A 16,646-nucleotide genomic window follows, 5' to 3' on the forward strand; every position below is an offset into this window, starting at 1 on the left:
TCTCTGGAATAAAAATGGGCCAGGGCAAACATATAGAGACCTAAGTTTATTAGCAGTTACCAGGGGCGGGAGGGAAGAAGAGGGAGTCATGGCTTAGGAAGCATTGAGTTTCTGTTTATGGTGATGGGAAATCTGGCAACTGATGATGGCGATGGTTGCACAACATGAGTAATGTAATTGATGTCACTAATTTGCACACATGAAGAATGTTAAATTGCCATGTTATATATATTATTACAGCAATTTTTTAAAAATAGGCCTGGGGAAGATTATAAAATAATAATACTAGCTAGCACTTACTGAGCACTTTTTATGTGTACTGTTTTAAGCACTTTATAAGGATTATCTCATTTAGTCCTTCCAGCAACTCTGTAAGGTAGATACTATTATTCCCATTTTGCAGATGAGGAAATTGAGGCTGAAACAGGGAAAGGAGCTGCCTAAGGCCACCTGAGGCTTGTTGATGGAGCTGAAACTTGAACAAAGTTCTCTCTGACTCTGAAATCCGGACCCTTAATGGGAAGCTCTAGGGGACCTCGGAAGCTTCTTTCCCCTCCTCTGGCCTCAGTTTCCCTATATGTAAAGTGAGGAAGAACATTAGATGTCATCTCAGCACCCTGAAGTGTGTGTCTGCCCTCGTTCCAGGAGAGCAGGAGCAATTCCCAGGCCCCTCAGAGCTGTCAGCTTTAGCCTCCATACTGTGCAGAGCTGCCCCAGGGATAGCTGAGGGAAAGCTGTCTCTGGACAGGGCCAGAGAATCCAAGCTGGGCTGGACTGGGCTGGGGGTGGGCAGGGTTCTGCCCTGCCCTGCCCCCTGCCCCTGTGCTCTGGACAGAGCTCTTGGCTGAGGAGCCTGGGACACATGAGCATCCTCTGCCCATGGCCTTGAACCCTCTAGGTGTGCCAGTTGTTCACTTGCCTTCACACATGTGTCCTTCTGTCCACAGGGGAATGACGTGCGGATCATTCTTGGCCAGTTTGACCAGTATATGGCAGCAAAAGTATTCTGTTGTGTAAGTAAAACAGTCATCTCATTGGGTCTTTGGGGAGGGTCACGAAGCTTTTCCTTGGTCTCATTGCTTGGTCTGTGGGCGGGATCATAGTGGCTGGAAGTCTGGTGGTTAGAAGTGTAACACTCACTGCTGTTTCATCTTTTCAGGGAGCTAAAACCCCAGAGTTCAAACAGTACAGTTGTAGGGGAACCAGGGACCTCAATTTGCCAAACCCACCTAAGCCCTATTGGCTAATTCTAAGTCCGTGCAACTCAGGTCATGCTTAATGGAATCTACAGTGTGCAGTGCGCAGACGAAGAAGCCAAATATCAGGATGAGAGTTGACTCAGACCTCTCCCTGCCCTTCCAGGGCTCAGAGTCTGAGGCTTAGAAAAACCTATCAACTATCTGGTATCTACCCCTGAATCCTTTATAATTTTCTGTTGTGTGATAGTTTACAAAGTACTTTCTTGCATCTTGTCTCTTTTAATCTTTTCAATAACCATGTGAAGCAAGTATCATTATCCCATCTTACAGATGAGGAAATAGAGGCCCAGGGAGATGAAGGTACTTGTCCAGGGGCCCTCAACCAGTTTGAGACAGAGCCAAGGTTCAATCCCTTGTTTACCTGACTCCTGATCCAATCTTTTCTCCATAAGATGTCCTAACTTAAGTATACATAACGGTTCTAGTGCAGGAAAAAACCCTGTTTCCGTTCTGATGTCCCAGCCCCCCTCCTCTGTCCTGGATCAGGAGAAAAGTCAGCAGAATGAGAGCCCAGTGAGTTGAGTCATTTCTATCCAAGGAGACCTCCTCCTCTTGACCAGGGTTATTCTAGGTGTAGTCCCTAGTGACAGGCCACAGGCCTTTGTTCTCTTGGACCTTTCTGTCAGTAACTTGAGCAAGGTTATAAAAAGCAGGCTTGTAGAAATTTTAGAAATCATGAAATACGTTGGATGACAGAGCTTGCGTGCAAAGAACCTTAACAGGCTGGAATGTTTGGTGAAATCTAAGAAGATTAAGTCTAATAGCCTAGTGTAAGGTTGTATTAGAACAAATCAAGCTGCCCAAGTCCAAGGCGGCACAGCTGAGGAGTACCACGTGTACAGAACAAGGAGTCTGGGGCCACCATTGGGATGGCCAGTTTCTAACTCACAGATTTTACAAGATTTGATAGAGCATTCTGTGTATCAGTTCAGGGTAACTAGGTCTTCCCGTATAGAAATCTAAAGAGGAACATGAAAAAAATGGAAAAGATGGAGCAAATACATTTTAACATTTAAATACTTCATACCCCATAAAACCCTGTACCTTACTATCTAGGGTCCAGGAATAGTCCATTTAAAAAAAGAAAATAACACCCCAAACTGGAGAATGTGAGCCTTTTAGGAAGAAAGGGGGGTTCCCCCTCTGTCTCTCCAGGGCCTTAAAAGGAGCTGGCATATATGTGTGATCAAATGAGGAAAACAAATCATTTCTGAAAAAACTGAATTAATAAAAATGGCCCTTGAGATGCTACACCAGGCACTGGCCACCAACCACCTCCACTTTGTTAAGAAATGCAGATAAACCTCATGCTCTGATCTGAGCCAAACCAAAGCCAGGGCATGCCTGCCATTTCACTCTGAGCCCATGCCCTGGGATTGTTTCCAGTGGCTTCTCCAGCCTTCTTCTGTCTTAGTCATCTAGTGCTGCTATAACAGAAATACCACAAGTGGATGGCTTTAACAGTAAAGTAGGCTGAAAATTCAAATTCAGGGCATCAGCTTCAGGGAAAGGCTTTCTCTCTCTGTTGGCCTTCTCATCAATGTTCCACTGGACTAGGAACTCCTTTATGCAGGTACCCCGAGTCCAAAGGATGCACTCTGCTCCCGGTGCTTCTTTCTTGGTAGTATGAGGTCCCCAGCTCTCTGCTTGTTCCCCTTTCCTTTTATCTCTTGAGGGAGAAAAGATGGTGCAGGCCACACCCCAGGGAAACTCCCTTTACTTTGGATCAGGGAGGTGACCTGAGTAAGGGTGGTGTTACAATCCCACCCTAATTCTCTTTAGCATAAAATTACAATCACAAAGTGGAGGAAAACCACACAATACTGGGAATCGTGGCCTAACCAAGTAGACACATATTTTTGGGGGGGACACAATTCAATCCATGACACCTTCCTTTGACCCAAAGCCCTGGGCTGCCCGCCTTCACACAGCATGGGCTCACCATCCACCTTGTCACCCCACTTTTCTCATAGCTCTTGTTACGCTTATAAGGCTTTGAGATGGAGTTTCCCCGAGAGTCTTCATCCACTGCCTTTTTCGTTGGGGAGCTGCTCTGAGGTTTCTGGTTACATGTTTATTCCACGTGTCCGGCTTCAGAGTCCCTGCCTCTGGACCTACAGTCTGGTCTGTTAGGAAGGAATTCTTCTGGCACAGTGGAGGGGCCGCCCAGCATCTTCACCCTGGGCCTGAGATGGAGGAGGGACTGCTCAGGGCAGAGACCCACCAAGAGGGCCTTCCTGTCCCTGTCAGGGAGAGGAGCACAGAGCAGATGGCAACAACTAAGTCTTTGCCTTCCAAATGCCGCAGTGCAAAGTTTGCAGTGCGTGGCTGCGTTCTTGAGATGGGGACTGCCGCCCAATGGGAGCACAGTCTTCAGCAAATGCAAGGCCTATTTATAGCCCTGTGGCAAAATGTTCACTTGGCTTGCACACAGCAAGAGCATGGCTTGGCACTTTTGTTTTCCCCTTCATCCTCCGCGGTCCACTCTAAATCTTCAAGCACTCTGCCCTGGGTTCTGGTTTTAGCTCTGCCAGCTGTGTGACCTCAGGTGGGTCACTTTAGATCTCTGGTCCCGGATGCCCCACGTGTAAAGTGGAAGTCATGATCTCTACCCCATCTGCCTCACAGAGGTTTAAATAAGGCCACTGAAGTGAAAGCATCATCCCAACTATAAAGTGCTTTCCTGATGTGAGCGTTTCTTATTAGTACTGTTGTGAACCTTAATATGAGAACGAAATAGCCTTTTTTCAGGGGGAGGGGAGGTGGCAAAAGGAAAACAGGAAATTGGATGTTTTTTAAATTCACATCATGGTTACCTGTGTGCAGATAATAAAAACCAAGACAGCTTATGGGGCTGGAAAATATGCACTCAGGAGCTGCCATCATCACGTGACAGGGTCCCACTTGGTGGCCACAGGTCCTGAGACCACATTCCTACCAGAGACAGAGAAAATGAAAGCTGAGGTGACCAGGTTAGCTCAGCCACTCCACCCCCATCTGGTAGGTGCCCTCTGTACGCTAGGCACCGTGCGAGGCACTGGAGGTCTAGGAGAGAGTCAGACAGGCTATCTCAAATGTCTAGGGAGGTTTAGAGGAGCCAATTCCCTGGGTGTGTGTGGGGGGGGGGTGGGGCAGGTAGGAAAAGTGTCCCTCCAATTCTGAGACTTGACAGTAACTTTTCTTTAACATACAGAGCTATTAGAGGAGCTGGCCAACTCTTCTTGGGCAGACCCTCGCCTAGCATCTGGCGCCTAAGGTGGGGAGGGCACACTCAGAACCTTCCCAAAGTCCAAAGCAATCCCTCAGTCTGCTCTCTCCATGTCCTCCTGGCCCCTCACACTCTCCTGTTCTAGGCCAAGAAGCACGAAGGGCTGTGACATTAATTACTTCCCAACATGTCCTTCTAATGTAGGTGGCTCCCCAGGAACAGGGTGAAGGACTGTGTAAGGTCCACGTTTTCATGTGTGTACAGTTGACAATGCACAGAAAGCATTTGCATCCACCACTGCTCTCTGTGTTCGCTTCTTGGCATTTTGATTACTGATGGGAACATGACCTCTATTTAGAAACCACATTCTGGACCCTATTTTTGATGGAACACAACATTCCTACAAAGTGGGATTTTCTGGGTGAATCTAAGCTCTCAGAAAGCATGCTTTTCCTAACTTAAAATAATTGCAATGAAAATTAAAGCCAAGTAGAGATGCGTTAGAACATTCTGGTGACTTTTTTGTTTAAACAGGAAGGCAGGGTGCCATTGTGGGCTTAGGGTCGGCAGACCCAGGTTCCAGGTCTGACTTTTCTCTCTGGCTGTGTGACCTTGAAAAAGTTACTTTTCCTCTCTGATTTACAGTTTCCTCATCTCTAAAATGACAATAATAAACCCTGTCCCAACTACCTCACAGAGTGAATGCGAATGACGATCAAGTAAGATGTCTATAAAGCGTACAAATGTAAGGGAGTTTTTTTAAGATCTGGAATTTATGTGCACCATGCTTTGGGTAAAGATCAAGAGAGAATGCTTGGTTTGCCATGTGACATCTTACATAAACTGTATACTTAGGCTGCATTGTCTTGGCCCCTTGCAAAACTGCTCTCCCTGAGTTGTGTTTTGAGGTTTTGACCTCAGCGTTCAGTAAAGCTCTGTGGGAGAACAGCCTTATGAAATCTCCTTGTTGCAGGGATGCAGTTGATACCCTGCTGGCTAATTTGATAGTGTGCCCCATATACAACTCCCTGTGACACATTTTATTTTTAGGGCTGAAAAAAACACTTTGTTTCCCCTGAGAATCTGAAATGGTTTCTCCTTATTGATAATGAGAGCTTGTTGCCCTTGTCTCTTGGGCTACCAGGAAGTTCATGGTGAAATATACAGCTTAATTATGTACAGTGCTGGAACCTTTGGCCTATATTCTGTTTCTTTGCCTCGTCTCTGAAATGCATTAATATATGTTGTCCAGTTTATTTAGTGTTTATATTGTTTTATTGTACGAATTGCCCATAAACCACCTTGGATCCTTTGAGAGGTAACAAGAAGGAAACCAAGAAAGTAATAGAAAAATTAATAAATCCTCTGGTAGAGGAAGCCTGACTCCCCACCACCTCTCTCACAGGGCACGAAGCCTTGGACAAATGTTTGACTTATGATGCCTTCATGATCAACCCATCTGTTGCAGGCATATGAGGAGAACATGTACGGTAGCAAATACCAGTGGATCATCCCAGGCTGGTACGAGCCTTCCTGGTGGGACCAGGTGCACACAGAAGCCAATTCATCCCGCTGCCACCGTAAGAACCTGCTTGCTGCCATGGAGGGCTACATCGGCGTGGACTTTGAGCCTCTGAGTTCCAAGCAGATCAAGACCATCTCAGGAAAGGTCAGTGCCGTCACCTGCCCATTGCAGCCCCAGGCCCTTCTCTTTTGATCATTTTGTCTGACGATGCTGGCAAAAAGTGCATGGACCTCATCCTGGCCCTTGCTGTGTGACTTTGAGAAAATCACTTGACCTCTCTGAGCCTCTCTCGCCTGTGAAATGGGAATAGCCAGCCCTCCATTGCCTGCCCCTCTAAAGCATTGTGGAAGTCAGATGAGGTAAGGGTGCTGTGTAGGCACATAGTGCTGTGTATGTATAAGGGGTGGAGTTGTGCCCCCTGCAGCACCAACTACAGTCATTGCCCTTCAGACACTCCAGGGCTTTTTTCTGTGCTCCTCTGACCTGGAACGTCACTTCTCAGTCTTGTTGATGCCCCTGACAGCCTGGAGGAAAGAAAGACCCCAAAATGTATCTTGGGAAACGTGCTGTAGGCCAGACTGGTTTGAACCCCAGTTTTGCCACTTACTAGCTGTGTGGCCTTGAGCTTGAGCTCTCTGTTTCCTCATCTGTATGTTGTTGTTTTCATTAGCTACCATCAAGTAGGCCCCCAACTCATGGCGACCCCATGCAAACCAGAAGGAAACACTTCCAGGTCATGCATCATCTGCATGATTGGTTGTGGATTGGACCAGTGTGACCCATAGAGTTTTATTGGCTGATTTTGGGAAGTAGATTGCCAGGCCCTTCCTCCTAGTCTGTCTTAGTCGGGAAGCTTCCCTGAACCCTGTTCAGCATCATAACAACACGCAAGCCTCCATTGACAGACAAAGGGGTGGCTGCTCATGAGGTGCATTGGCCAGGAATCGAATCAAGATCTCCCACATGGAAGTTAAGACTTCTACTGAACCACCAGCATCACCCCTCATCTGTATATTGGTGTGGTAAAAATATACCCCTCTGGGGTTATCGGGGAGCCCTGGTGGCGCACTGGTTAAGAGCTAGGCTGCTAACCAAAAGGTGGGCAGTTTGAGTCCATTTGCTGCTCCTTGGAAACCCTATGGGGCAGTTCTACTCTGTCCTGTAGGATCACTATGAGTTAGAATTGACTCCATGGCAACAGGTTTGGTTGGTTTGGGGTTATCAGGAGGGTTGATGACAGGTTGTGCGATGGGCCTAGCGTGGTACCTGGCGCCTTGGTACTCAGTATGAACTAGCTGCTGTCATTACTGGGAGATGAATGTTACAGTCTTCACCAGGCTGTCTTCATCCTGAATCTTGATAATACCTACGCTGATAGAGAATGGTGTACTTTTGAAATACTTTTACAAGTACCACAGTACCTGGTCCTCAGATCAGCCCTATGTGAAAAGCAGCAGGCGTTGGTAACCCCTACTAGGAGCATGTAGAGGCCTTGAGAACTTACGACAGCCCTGGTGAAGATTGTAACATTCATCTCTCAATTTAACCCACCAGCCAAAATCCTGGCACAGCAGTGCACGTAATTCTTTTCTGTCTTCTCTGAGTTCATGAGGATTGTTAAATTCTCTACCCTATTCCGGGGTTCCTACAGACTCAACTTCATTTAAAGAATAAGCTTCATAATAAAGTAAAAAATATATATTTTTTTATATCTTATGGATATTAAAAAAAATGGATATAAGATATATATAATTCTTTAAACATATATACCTTTAATATAAATGTATGTATAATAAAGATTATGTATATGTATATATATAACTTTTATTCATTATTTAATCTCAGCTAGAGCAAACTACACAAATTATTTATTGATTTGTCAAAAAAATGACAAATCACTAGGACATATTTTGTAAACAACACTTTAGATCATGTTGGCATCTGAAAGATCCTGGAAAAACTCTGGTTAGAAAATGTTGAAAGAAATATTTTCATACCAAAATCAATGATTATATATTTTAAGAAATATTGAGATGTTGAATGATGAGGAGAAACAACTGACTTTATTTCAGTAAATGTTATTTTTAAAGGTTATTTTTTTAATTTATTAAATGATACTAGGGTCAGGATACCTGCCATTTTAATCGAAAAATAATATAAAGTATGAGGAAAACATAAAATATAAAAAAGTCCATGAAAACAGACAGTATAATGATTAAACTGAGAGACTTAAGGAAGACTAAACCCCCCAAAAAAACCAAAGCCATTGCTGCCAAGTCGATTCCAACTCAGTGATCCTATAGGACAGAGTAGAACTGCCCTGTAGGGTTTCCAAGGAGTGGCTGGTGGATTCGAACTGCTGACCTTTTGGTTAGCAGTTAAGCTCTTAACCACTACGCCACCATGGCTCCAAGGAAGACTAAAGACTTACATTATTACACATGAGATTGAAAAAGCTAAGTGAGGTGAGGTCCACAAGACACCATGAGAGGGGCATCCAGTGCTGCTCTCAGGAGCCTGGATTTTGCCCAGGGCACTGGGGAGGCATGCAAGGATGCGAAGCGGTGCACAGGAATCATTTATTTGGTACTTTTTTTTTGTTGTTGGAGGAAATATTTTGACATTTGTAACAACATCCAACAGATCACTAACTTTCCATTTTCTTTTTTTTAATTTGGGGCCAGTGAGGAGAAGTTGGAAACCCTGGTGGCGTAGTGGTTAAGTGCTACGGCTGCTAACCAAAGGGTCGGGAGGAGAAGTCGACCTTGCCGCATATTGCTGTGCACATGAATTGGACACCTCAGAGCTGTTTTTGGGCTGTTTGCTTAACCCCAGAGCTGTGGGCAGCCCACTCATGGGCCTCCCAGGACGGGGGCAGACCAGTGGAGTAGCCAGGCTCCCAACGCAGGGTGGCTTCACCAGGTCCCTGTTCCCGTGGTCTTTTAGGCAGGAAGCAGCACCTCTTACACGGTCCTGCAGATACAAGATGATTGAGGTTACATGGAGCAATCTGCAGCCCCTTTGCCTCTTGGAGTCAGTAGGTCTTAGGGCTGCCCTAGAGATCATATTGTTCAGCCTCCTGTCAGATTCTCAGATCCTTCCAGTAACAGGGAGCTCCCTACTTCTCCCTTAATTCCCACACTGATCCCTCTGGGCCACACAGGTCCTGCTGGTCCCTTTGCTCCATGTAGCCCTTCATAGATTTGGGGGCGGTGACCACATCCCCAGAGGTGTTCCTTCTCCAAACCAAGCACTCCTAATCCCTCCAGTTTAACACACAGACAAGGGGCAGAATCTAAGGGGATGCCAAAAACCTCAGGAATGAAGATAAACCATATTTTAAAACATTATTAAATCTAAATTAATACAAAAAATCTATGATGACCAAAATTTTAAATAAAATAGGATACCACTCTGCACTTGCATGAGTTCCCTCACTTGCCTCACCCTAATCCTGCCCCTTTGGATCCTGACTTCACTTAAAAATGTGAAATTTTGTTCACCATAAATTTTTTTACATTAATTTTGACTTTTAAAAATGTTGCATCGAAATATTATTTATCTTGATGGCTCAGTTTTTTTGGCTCCCCCTTCAGTTCTGTACCTGAAGCTTGTGCCTCACTTGCCTCACCCTAGGCCTGGCCCTCCCCATGCTCGGCCTGACCTCTGCACTTGCTTTGTGGAACACCCTCGAGAGCATGGGGCCCAGAGCTGAATAAAGCATTTCTCGTTGCGGTCTGACCACAAGCCAACTCCTCCACCACCAACACCAGCTTTCAGAAATCTGTGGCCAATGGAAGTACTAGAGAGTCAAGACATGCTTTCTGAATTTGAGTTTGTGTTTACGTGGCCATTCAGGGCTATGGTCAGCGTGGCACTGGCTGCTGGATTGATGCTTGTATTTTGGTGTCTGTCTGTGTCCATGAAGACAAGCAAACACTTGTCCAATATTAGCAAGTAAGCAGGCTCTCGCCAACCTCACCATTTTACAGATGGAGAAACTGAGGAGAGAAAGAAGGGACACACTTCAAGTCTCCCAGCAGGTCAAGAGCAGCTCCAGGAAGCCAGGAGTCCTGCTTCCTACCAGTGCCCCATCCCCTCTCCCTTGCTATTCCTCTGGACTCGAACATGCTCTCCGTGGGGGGCCTGTGTGATAAGCAGCTTCTGATGACAGGGCGAAAAGTAAGATGGCAAAAACAAGTCATTTTGACTCCCAGGGACATTTTGCCTCCCAAAACATTCTGTCCCTGTTTGTTCTTTATTGGGGCAATCGAGTGTGTCCATAAAGTGATGGGAGGTGTAGGTGCCCCTTTTTGGTCAACCCAGACCAGTGTCTGGTAATCAGGACAGCTATGTGCTAATCCTGGCATTCATACCCATTGGTCTGCAGCTTCAGCAAGTCATTCTCCCTCCCTCAACTGAAAGTAAGCAATTTGGATCAGATAATTTCTAGGATCCTTTGAAAGTGAAGTTCTCTGACTCTGTAATTGTGGTATTGAGATATTACAGCAAGTGGTGTGACGTGGTTATAATGTTCAACTGTGGAATCCCCTAGAATAAAAATGACTCCGTTAAGAGAGGGTCATAGAATCAGTTGGAATAGTGGCCCCTCCTGGATGTGTTCTCCAAGGTTCCCTTCGGCATCAAGCTGTCCCCACCTTGCTCATTGGCACCAAGAAAAATTCTGGTGGGAGAAGTAACAAGGTCGAAGTCTCTCTTCAGAAGCACGTACATCAGTCCTTCTGCCGGAGTTTTCAATGTTGGATTCCCTGAGAACATTCAGAGTTCAGTCTTCCTGAAGCTCACTTGCTTGGTCTTGCTTGCTGTGGTCTCTAAAGGCAGGCTGCTTTCTCCTCGTTGAGGTTGCCCATCACCACCCCACTCCCCCAAAGTGACTCTGTCGGCATTGGTGATTTCAAGTCTCAACTTGCATTTTTTCAAAGTCTCTCTAGGTTTTTTCCATTGTGAACATTTACTGTCCAGCCTTGATTACTCAGGTAATATTTCAGCCTCTCTGATAAGGACATCCCTCCCTTATTGCTGCTCTCTGCTGAGACGGACCTGGGGCCAGGGCAGCAGATGGAGATACTCACAGAACACTGAAATCAGTGGAGACCTCAGAGATGGCCCCAAGCCTTCACGTAAGGCACAGGCTTATTATCTGGAAAAGTCTTGCAATGTTTCCTGGTAAGAAGCTCCTGCAACCACTTGCTACTGTTTATTCAACATGGCAGAACTGGAAGGAACATCCGTCTAGAGCCCTCAATTTGCAGGGAATGACCCCTGAAAAGCTGCACCCACCTCATTGAGAGTACCATGGGTGCTCTGTGACAGAGGACTTGCAGTTTTAGGGAGCTGTGGGCTGTATAGTGGAGGAAGGGGAGGTGCTATGGAAAAGTAGGAGCACTTCGGGGACTGAGGCAGGCTGAGCTTCTTTTACTGTTTAGTTGAATTATTTATACTTTACAGTATGTAACATTTGTACATTGCTCTCCCCAAGACCCACATCCCCACTTTGTCTGAGCCTTAAGTATACATTTGTATGTTTGAGAATGCGCTTGTGCTGAAGTTCTTCCTCATCATCATTGGTCCATGAAACTTAACCTCTAAGAAATGCCTCAGGAAGCCCTGGTGGGTGCAGAATTCACTTAGTTCTTGTGTGTTGAAAACTTTTTCTGTGGCCTTGAGATTTGAAGGACAGGTTGGCTAGATATAAATTCCTTTGTTCACACTTTAGTTTTTTGTTTTTTAATGCTGCCCCATGGTTGCCTTGCTTTGTATCTATGTTTTGAAAAGTCTTCTGCTAGTCTAATTCTTTTCCTTTGTAAGCAGTTTGAAGCCTTGTGGATTATATCTTTACCTTTGAATTATCTAATATTATTGGGTAGGTCTTGGAACTGATTGTTCTAGGTTAAGTTTCCCAGGTACCTGGTAAGTCCTTTCAATGTGTAGATTCAGGTCTTTTTCTAATTCTGGGAAGTTTTCTAGAATAATAGTTTTAACTATTATCTCTGCTCCATTGTTTGGGTTTAATTCTTCAAAAACAACAATTTCTTTTTCTGGTACTTCAATTACACGAGCGTTATTCCTCTTCATCTGTCTTCCATTACCACTACTATCTCTCTGGCTCTTTTTATTTCTTTCTTTGTCATTTTTATTTTCTTGTTTGTTTTTCCTGCCTTTACTCAATGCCTTTTATTAAATTTTCCTTTGAATCTATTCTCCTTTGGGTTATACGTAATTTATTTTTCTTTTCTGAGATAGTTTTTTTTTTTAATTCTTCCTGTTTTTATCCACTTCTGTTTTAAGTTTTTGAATTTCTGATTTGAGATGGTTTTTCATATTCTCAAATGCTTATCTAAGTATATTTAGTTCTGTTTAGGGTGCACACTTAGGGTTTTTCTGCTTCATGGTTGTTTGGGAGGAAGGATTTTCCTCAGTTGATAAGTTTGAAATCACTTCCTGATTTTCAGCAACAGTTCTCCAAGGACTTTCCTTTTGTTCGTTTTTATGATATTGGGATATTTTTACAAGATTCCTAGTTTAACAGTATCTGTTCTGTCCACTTAGCACAGTACAAACACATTAGCAGATGTTTGTTTTAGTGGTTGAGGAGTGGTTGTGAATTCTCTGATTTCGTGCCTTTCTTTTATGGGGAAGGACACTAAATTTTCTGCTTTTTCTTCTTTCCCCCTTCAGCATCTGATTGCCAAAGGCTGCTTCTTCCCCTTTGTTTTCTTTTTTTTTTCCCTTCCCCAGAAGCTACATGCTTGAGAGACTATCCCTTTAAATTTAGTCCGTGTCTTTAAATTGGGTGTCTGGCCTTTTATACTTTCTCTCTCTTTAATTGTGGGCCTGGGCCTGTTGATGGTATCTGATCCTTTAAGTCATGTACTTTGAAATCCCTTTCCTCTAGTAAGTGTTCTGACCCGCCCAGTTGTTTTCTTAGTCTTTCTGGTAGTCATTCAAAAAAAAAAAAAAATCCTTAAATCACTCCCACCGTCTGTCTTTCCCATCATCCTCTCAGTTTGCCTTTGCCCACAAAACCTTGCACCAGGGCATCATGGGAAAAGCATAGGGATTGTCATGCTGGACTTTGTTCATTTTCCTCTTTTACTCACAGTTGTGCTGCTGTTTTGATAGTCTCTGTCTTCAGTTATTGGTGAGAGTGTGGTTTTGTGTAGAATTTTTGTAGCTATGAAGCTATTTTGTATAGTTTGGGAAGGAGATTTTGGGAGGATAATTACTACACAGCCTCCATAGCCTTCAGCTACCTGGCTGTCCTCTAAATGCTGTTTTTTAATGAAGTGATATTGTTCCTGTCTTGTCTTCTAGAAGCTTTGCTGTTTTACCTGTCACATTTACATCTACAATAAACCTAAAATTGACTTCTGTGTATGGTGTGAAGTAAGAATCAAGATTCCTTCTCTTTTTTTATCTGGATATCTAATTGATCCAGCATCATTTTCTGAAAAGTCCACCTCTTTCCACTCTGTGCAGCCGTATCACCTTTATCATAAATCAAATGACTGTAGATATTTGGTTTTATTTCTAGAATTTCTTTTCTCTTCCATTGGCTTATTTGTCTATTCTTGCACCAAAACACCTCTGCCTTAATTATTGTAGCTTTGTTAATAAGTCTTGATAACTAATAAAAAAAGAAAAGCACAAACTCACTGCTATCGAGTTGATTCTGACTCATAGAGACTCTATAAGACAGAGCAGAATGGCCCCATAGGGTTTCCAAGCTGTAATCTTTACGGAAGCAGACTGCCACATCTTTCTCCTGCAGATTAGCTGATAGTTTTGAACTACGAACCTTTTGGTTAGCAGCTGACCACTTTAACCACTGCGCCACCAAGACTCCTTACTAGTGATATAGGTCCTCCATTTTAGTTCTTCAAGATTGTCTTGGTTATTCTTGACTCTCTGCATGTCTGTATGTATTTTTTAATCAGGTGGTTAATTTCCACACACACACTGATACGTACACAAGCTTGCTGTGGTTTTTATTGATAATTTTACTGAATCTATAGACCAGCTATGGAAACGCTGGTGGCGTAGTGGTTAAGTGCTATGGCTGTGAACCAAAGGGTCAGCAGTTCGAATCCGCCAGGTGCTCCTTGGAAACTATGGGGCAGTTCTACCCTGTCTTATAGGGTTGCTATGAGTCGGAATCGACTCGACAGCACTGGGTTGGGTTCTGGGTTATAGATCAACTTCAGGAGAACTGACATCTTTATAATATTGAATCTCCAATCCATGAATTTTGGATATCTTCGCATTTATTTAGGTCTCCTTTAATCCCTCTCAGAAATGTTTTTTAATTTTCTTTGTAGAATTCTTGCACATCTTTTGTCTGATTTATTTCCAGGCATGTCTTTTGGTGAATATATGTGCACGTCACTGTTGGGTACGTACTTAGGAGTGGAATTTCTGAGTCATAAGGTATGCATATTTTCAGCTTTAGTGGACACTGCCAAATGGATTTCTAAAGTGATTGTTCCGACTTTCACACACACCAGTGGTGACTGAGGGTTCCAGCTGATTCACACACACCAACATTTTGTATTGTCAGCTTTTGTGTGTAGTAGTTTCTATTTTAATTTTAATGTGCATTTCCCTGATGACTAATGAAGTTGAGCATCTTTTCATATTTTTATTAGTCATTTTGATATCCTCTTGTGAATTGCCTACTCAAGTCTTTTGACCATTTTCCTATTGGATTTTCTGTTTTTCATTGATGTGTAGAAGTTCTTTTTATATTCTGGATATTAGTCCTTTGTCAGTTTTATATATTACTTCTGTCTTGCATTCTGTGGCTTGCCTCTTCTCTCTCTTAATGATATATTTTGATTAACAGGACTTTTTCATTTTATTGTAGTCCAATTTATCAGTCTTTTTCTTTATAATTAGTATATTTGTGTCCTGCTTAAGACACATTTGCCCACCCCAAGGTTATGAAGATATTTTTCCATTTTGCCTTTTAGGAGTTTTGTTTTACCTTTCACACTTAGATATAGAATCCACATGGAATTGATTTTATTAATCATCTGAGGAAGGATGAAGATTCATCTTTTTCCACATGAATAACTGATAACTCAGGAACATTTATTGTGAAGTCCACCATCCCCCACCCCCACCCCATGCTACGTTGTCACCTTTATTAAAAATCAGATGACTCTGTATAGTGTGTGTCTGTTTCTGGACTTTTTATTCTCTTCCATAATTCTATTTGCTTATCCTCCCATCAATACCACGGTATCTTAATTACTGAAACTTTATTATAAGACCTGATAACTCATAATGCAAGTCCTTTACCTTTGTCCTTCTTTAAGATTTTCTTGGATGTTCTTGGCTCTAATGTAATTTTTCATTTACGTGTGCTCATATATTTACACTTTTCATTACTGTTCATTTCTAACAGCATTTCTGTGTTTCTATTTATGACCATTTTCTTGATGTCTGAAGAAGTTCTTTTGCTTTCTTTTAGTAGGAATCTGCTGGAGACAAATTATGTCAGTTTCTGTTTATCTGAAATTTTCTGTATTCCACTTTCAATTTTGAGGGATATATTAACAGAGAATAGAAGTTTAGGTTGTCTGTTATTTTATTTCACTACTTTAAGATGTCATCTCATTGTCTTCCAGCTTCCATTATTTCTATTAAGTCAGCTGTCAGACTTATTGTTGCTCTTTGAAGGTAATTTATCTTTGTTTCTACAACTGCATTTAGGATGTTTGCTTTTCTTTGGTCTTCAGCAGTTTTACTGTGCAGTGCTGAAGTGAGGTTTTATCCTAATAGAAGTTCACAGACCTTCATAGAATTTCGTGAATCTGTGGATTGATGTTTGGGAAAATCCTAAGTTAGTAACCCTTTAAATGTTGTTGCTGCCCATTCTAGGCCACCAATTATACATATGTTATTCCTTTTTACCACCATGCATCTGTCAGTTTGTCATAATGTGGTTGCTTGCATGTTGCCGTGATGCTGAAAGCTATGGCACCAGTATTTCAAATACCAACAGGGTCACCCATGGTAGACAGGTTTCAGCAGAATTCCAGGCTAAAACAGACTGGGAGAAGGACCTGGTGGTCTACTTCTGAAAAAAATTGGCCAGTGAAAACCTCATAAATGACAGTAGAACAATTGTCTGATACAGTGCTGGAAGACAAACCCCTCAGGTTGAAAGGCACTCAAAATATGACTGGGGAAGAGCTGTCTCCTCAAAGTAGAGTAGATCTTAATGACATGGATGGAGAAAAGCTTTCAGGACCTTCATTTGCTGATATGGCATAATTCAAAATGAGAAGAAATAACTGCAAACATCCATTAATAGCCAGAACATGGCATGTACAAAGTGTGAATCTAGGAAAATTGGAAGTTGTCAAAAATGAAATGGAACACATAAAGATCTATATCCTAGGCATTAGTGAGCTGAAATGGACTAGTATTGGCCATTTTGAGTCAAACAGTCATATGGTCTACTATGCCAGGAGTGACAAAATGAAGAGGAATGACATCACATTCATCATCAAAAAGAACATTTCAAGATCTGTCCTGAAGTACAACACTGTCAGTGATAGAATCATATCCATACACCTACAAGGAAGAACGGTTAATACGACTTTATTCAAATTTATGCATCAACCAC

General features: G+C 43.0%; 1 protein-coding gene across 1 annotated transcript in view; it reads left to right on the plus strand.

Annotated features, from left to right (window-relative positions):
• GABBR2 (gamma-aminobutyric acid type B receptor subunit 2) overlaps positions 1-16,646 on the plus strand; it is a 438,320-nt gene that overhangs the window by 258,235 nt on the left and 163,439 nt on the right. The window contains exons 5-6 of the mRNA XM_064291676.1: positions 948-1,013; positions 5,936-6,136. Coding sequence (XP_064147746.1) covers positions 948-1,013; positions 5,936-6,136 — 267 coding nt within the window. The remainder of the gene's footprint in view (positions 1-947; positions 1,014-5,935; positions 6,137-16,646) is intronic.

Source organism: Loxodonta africana, chromosome 9 (assembly GCF_030014295.1).
Source record: "Loxodonta africana isolate mLoxAfr1 chromosome 9, mLoxAfr1.hap2, whole genome shotgun sequence".
In the NCBI taxonomy this organism is placed as follows: domain Eukaryota; kingdom Metazoa; phylum Chordata; class Mammalia; order Proboscidea; family Elephantidae; genus Loxodonta; species Loxodonta africana.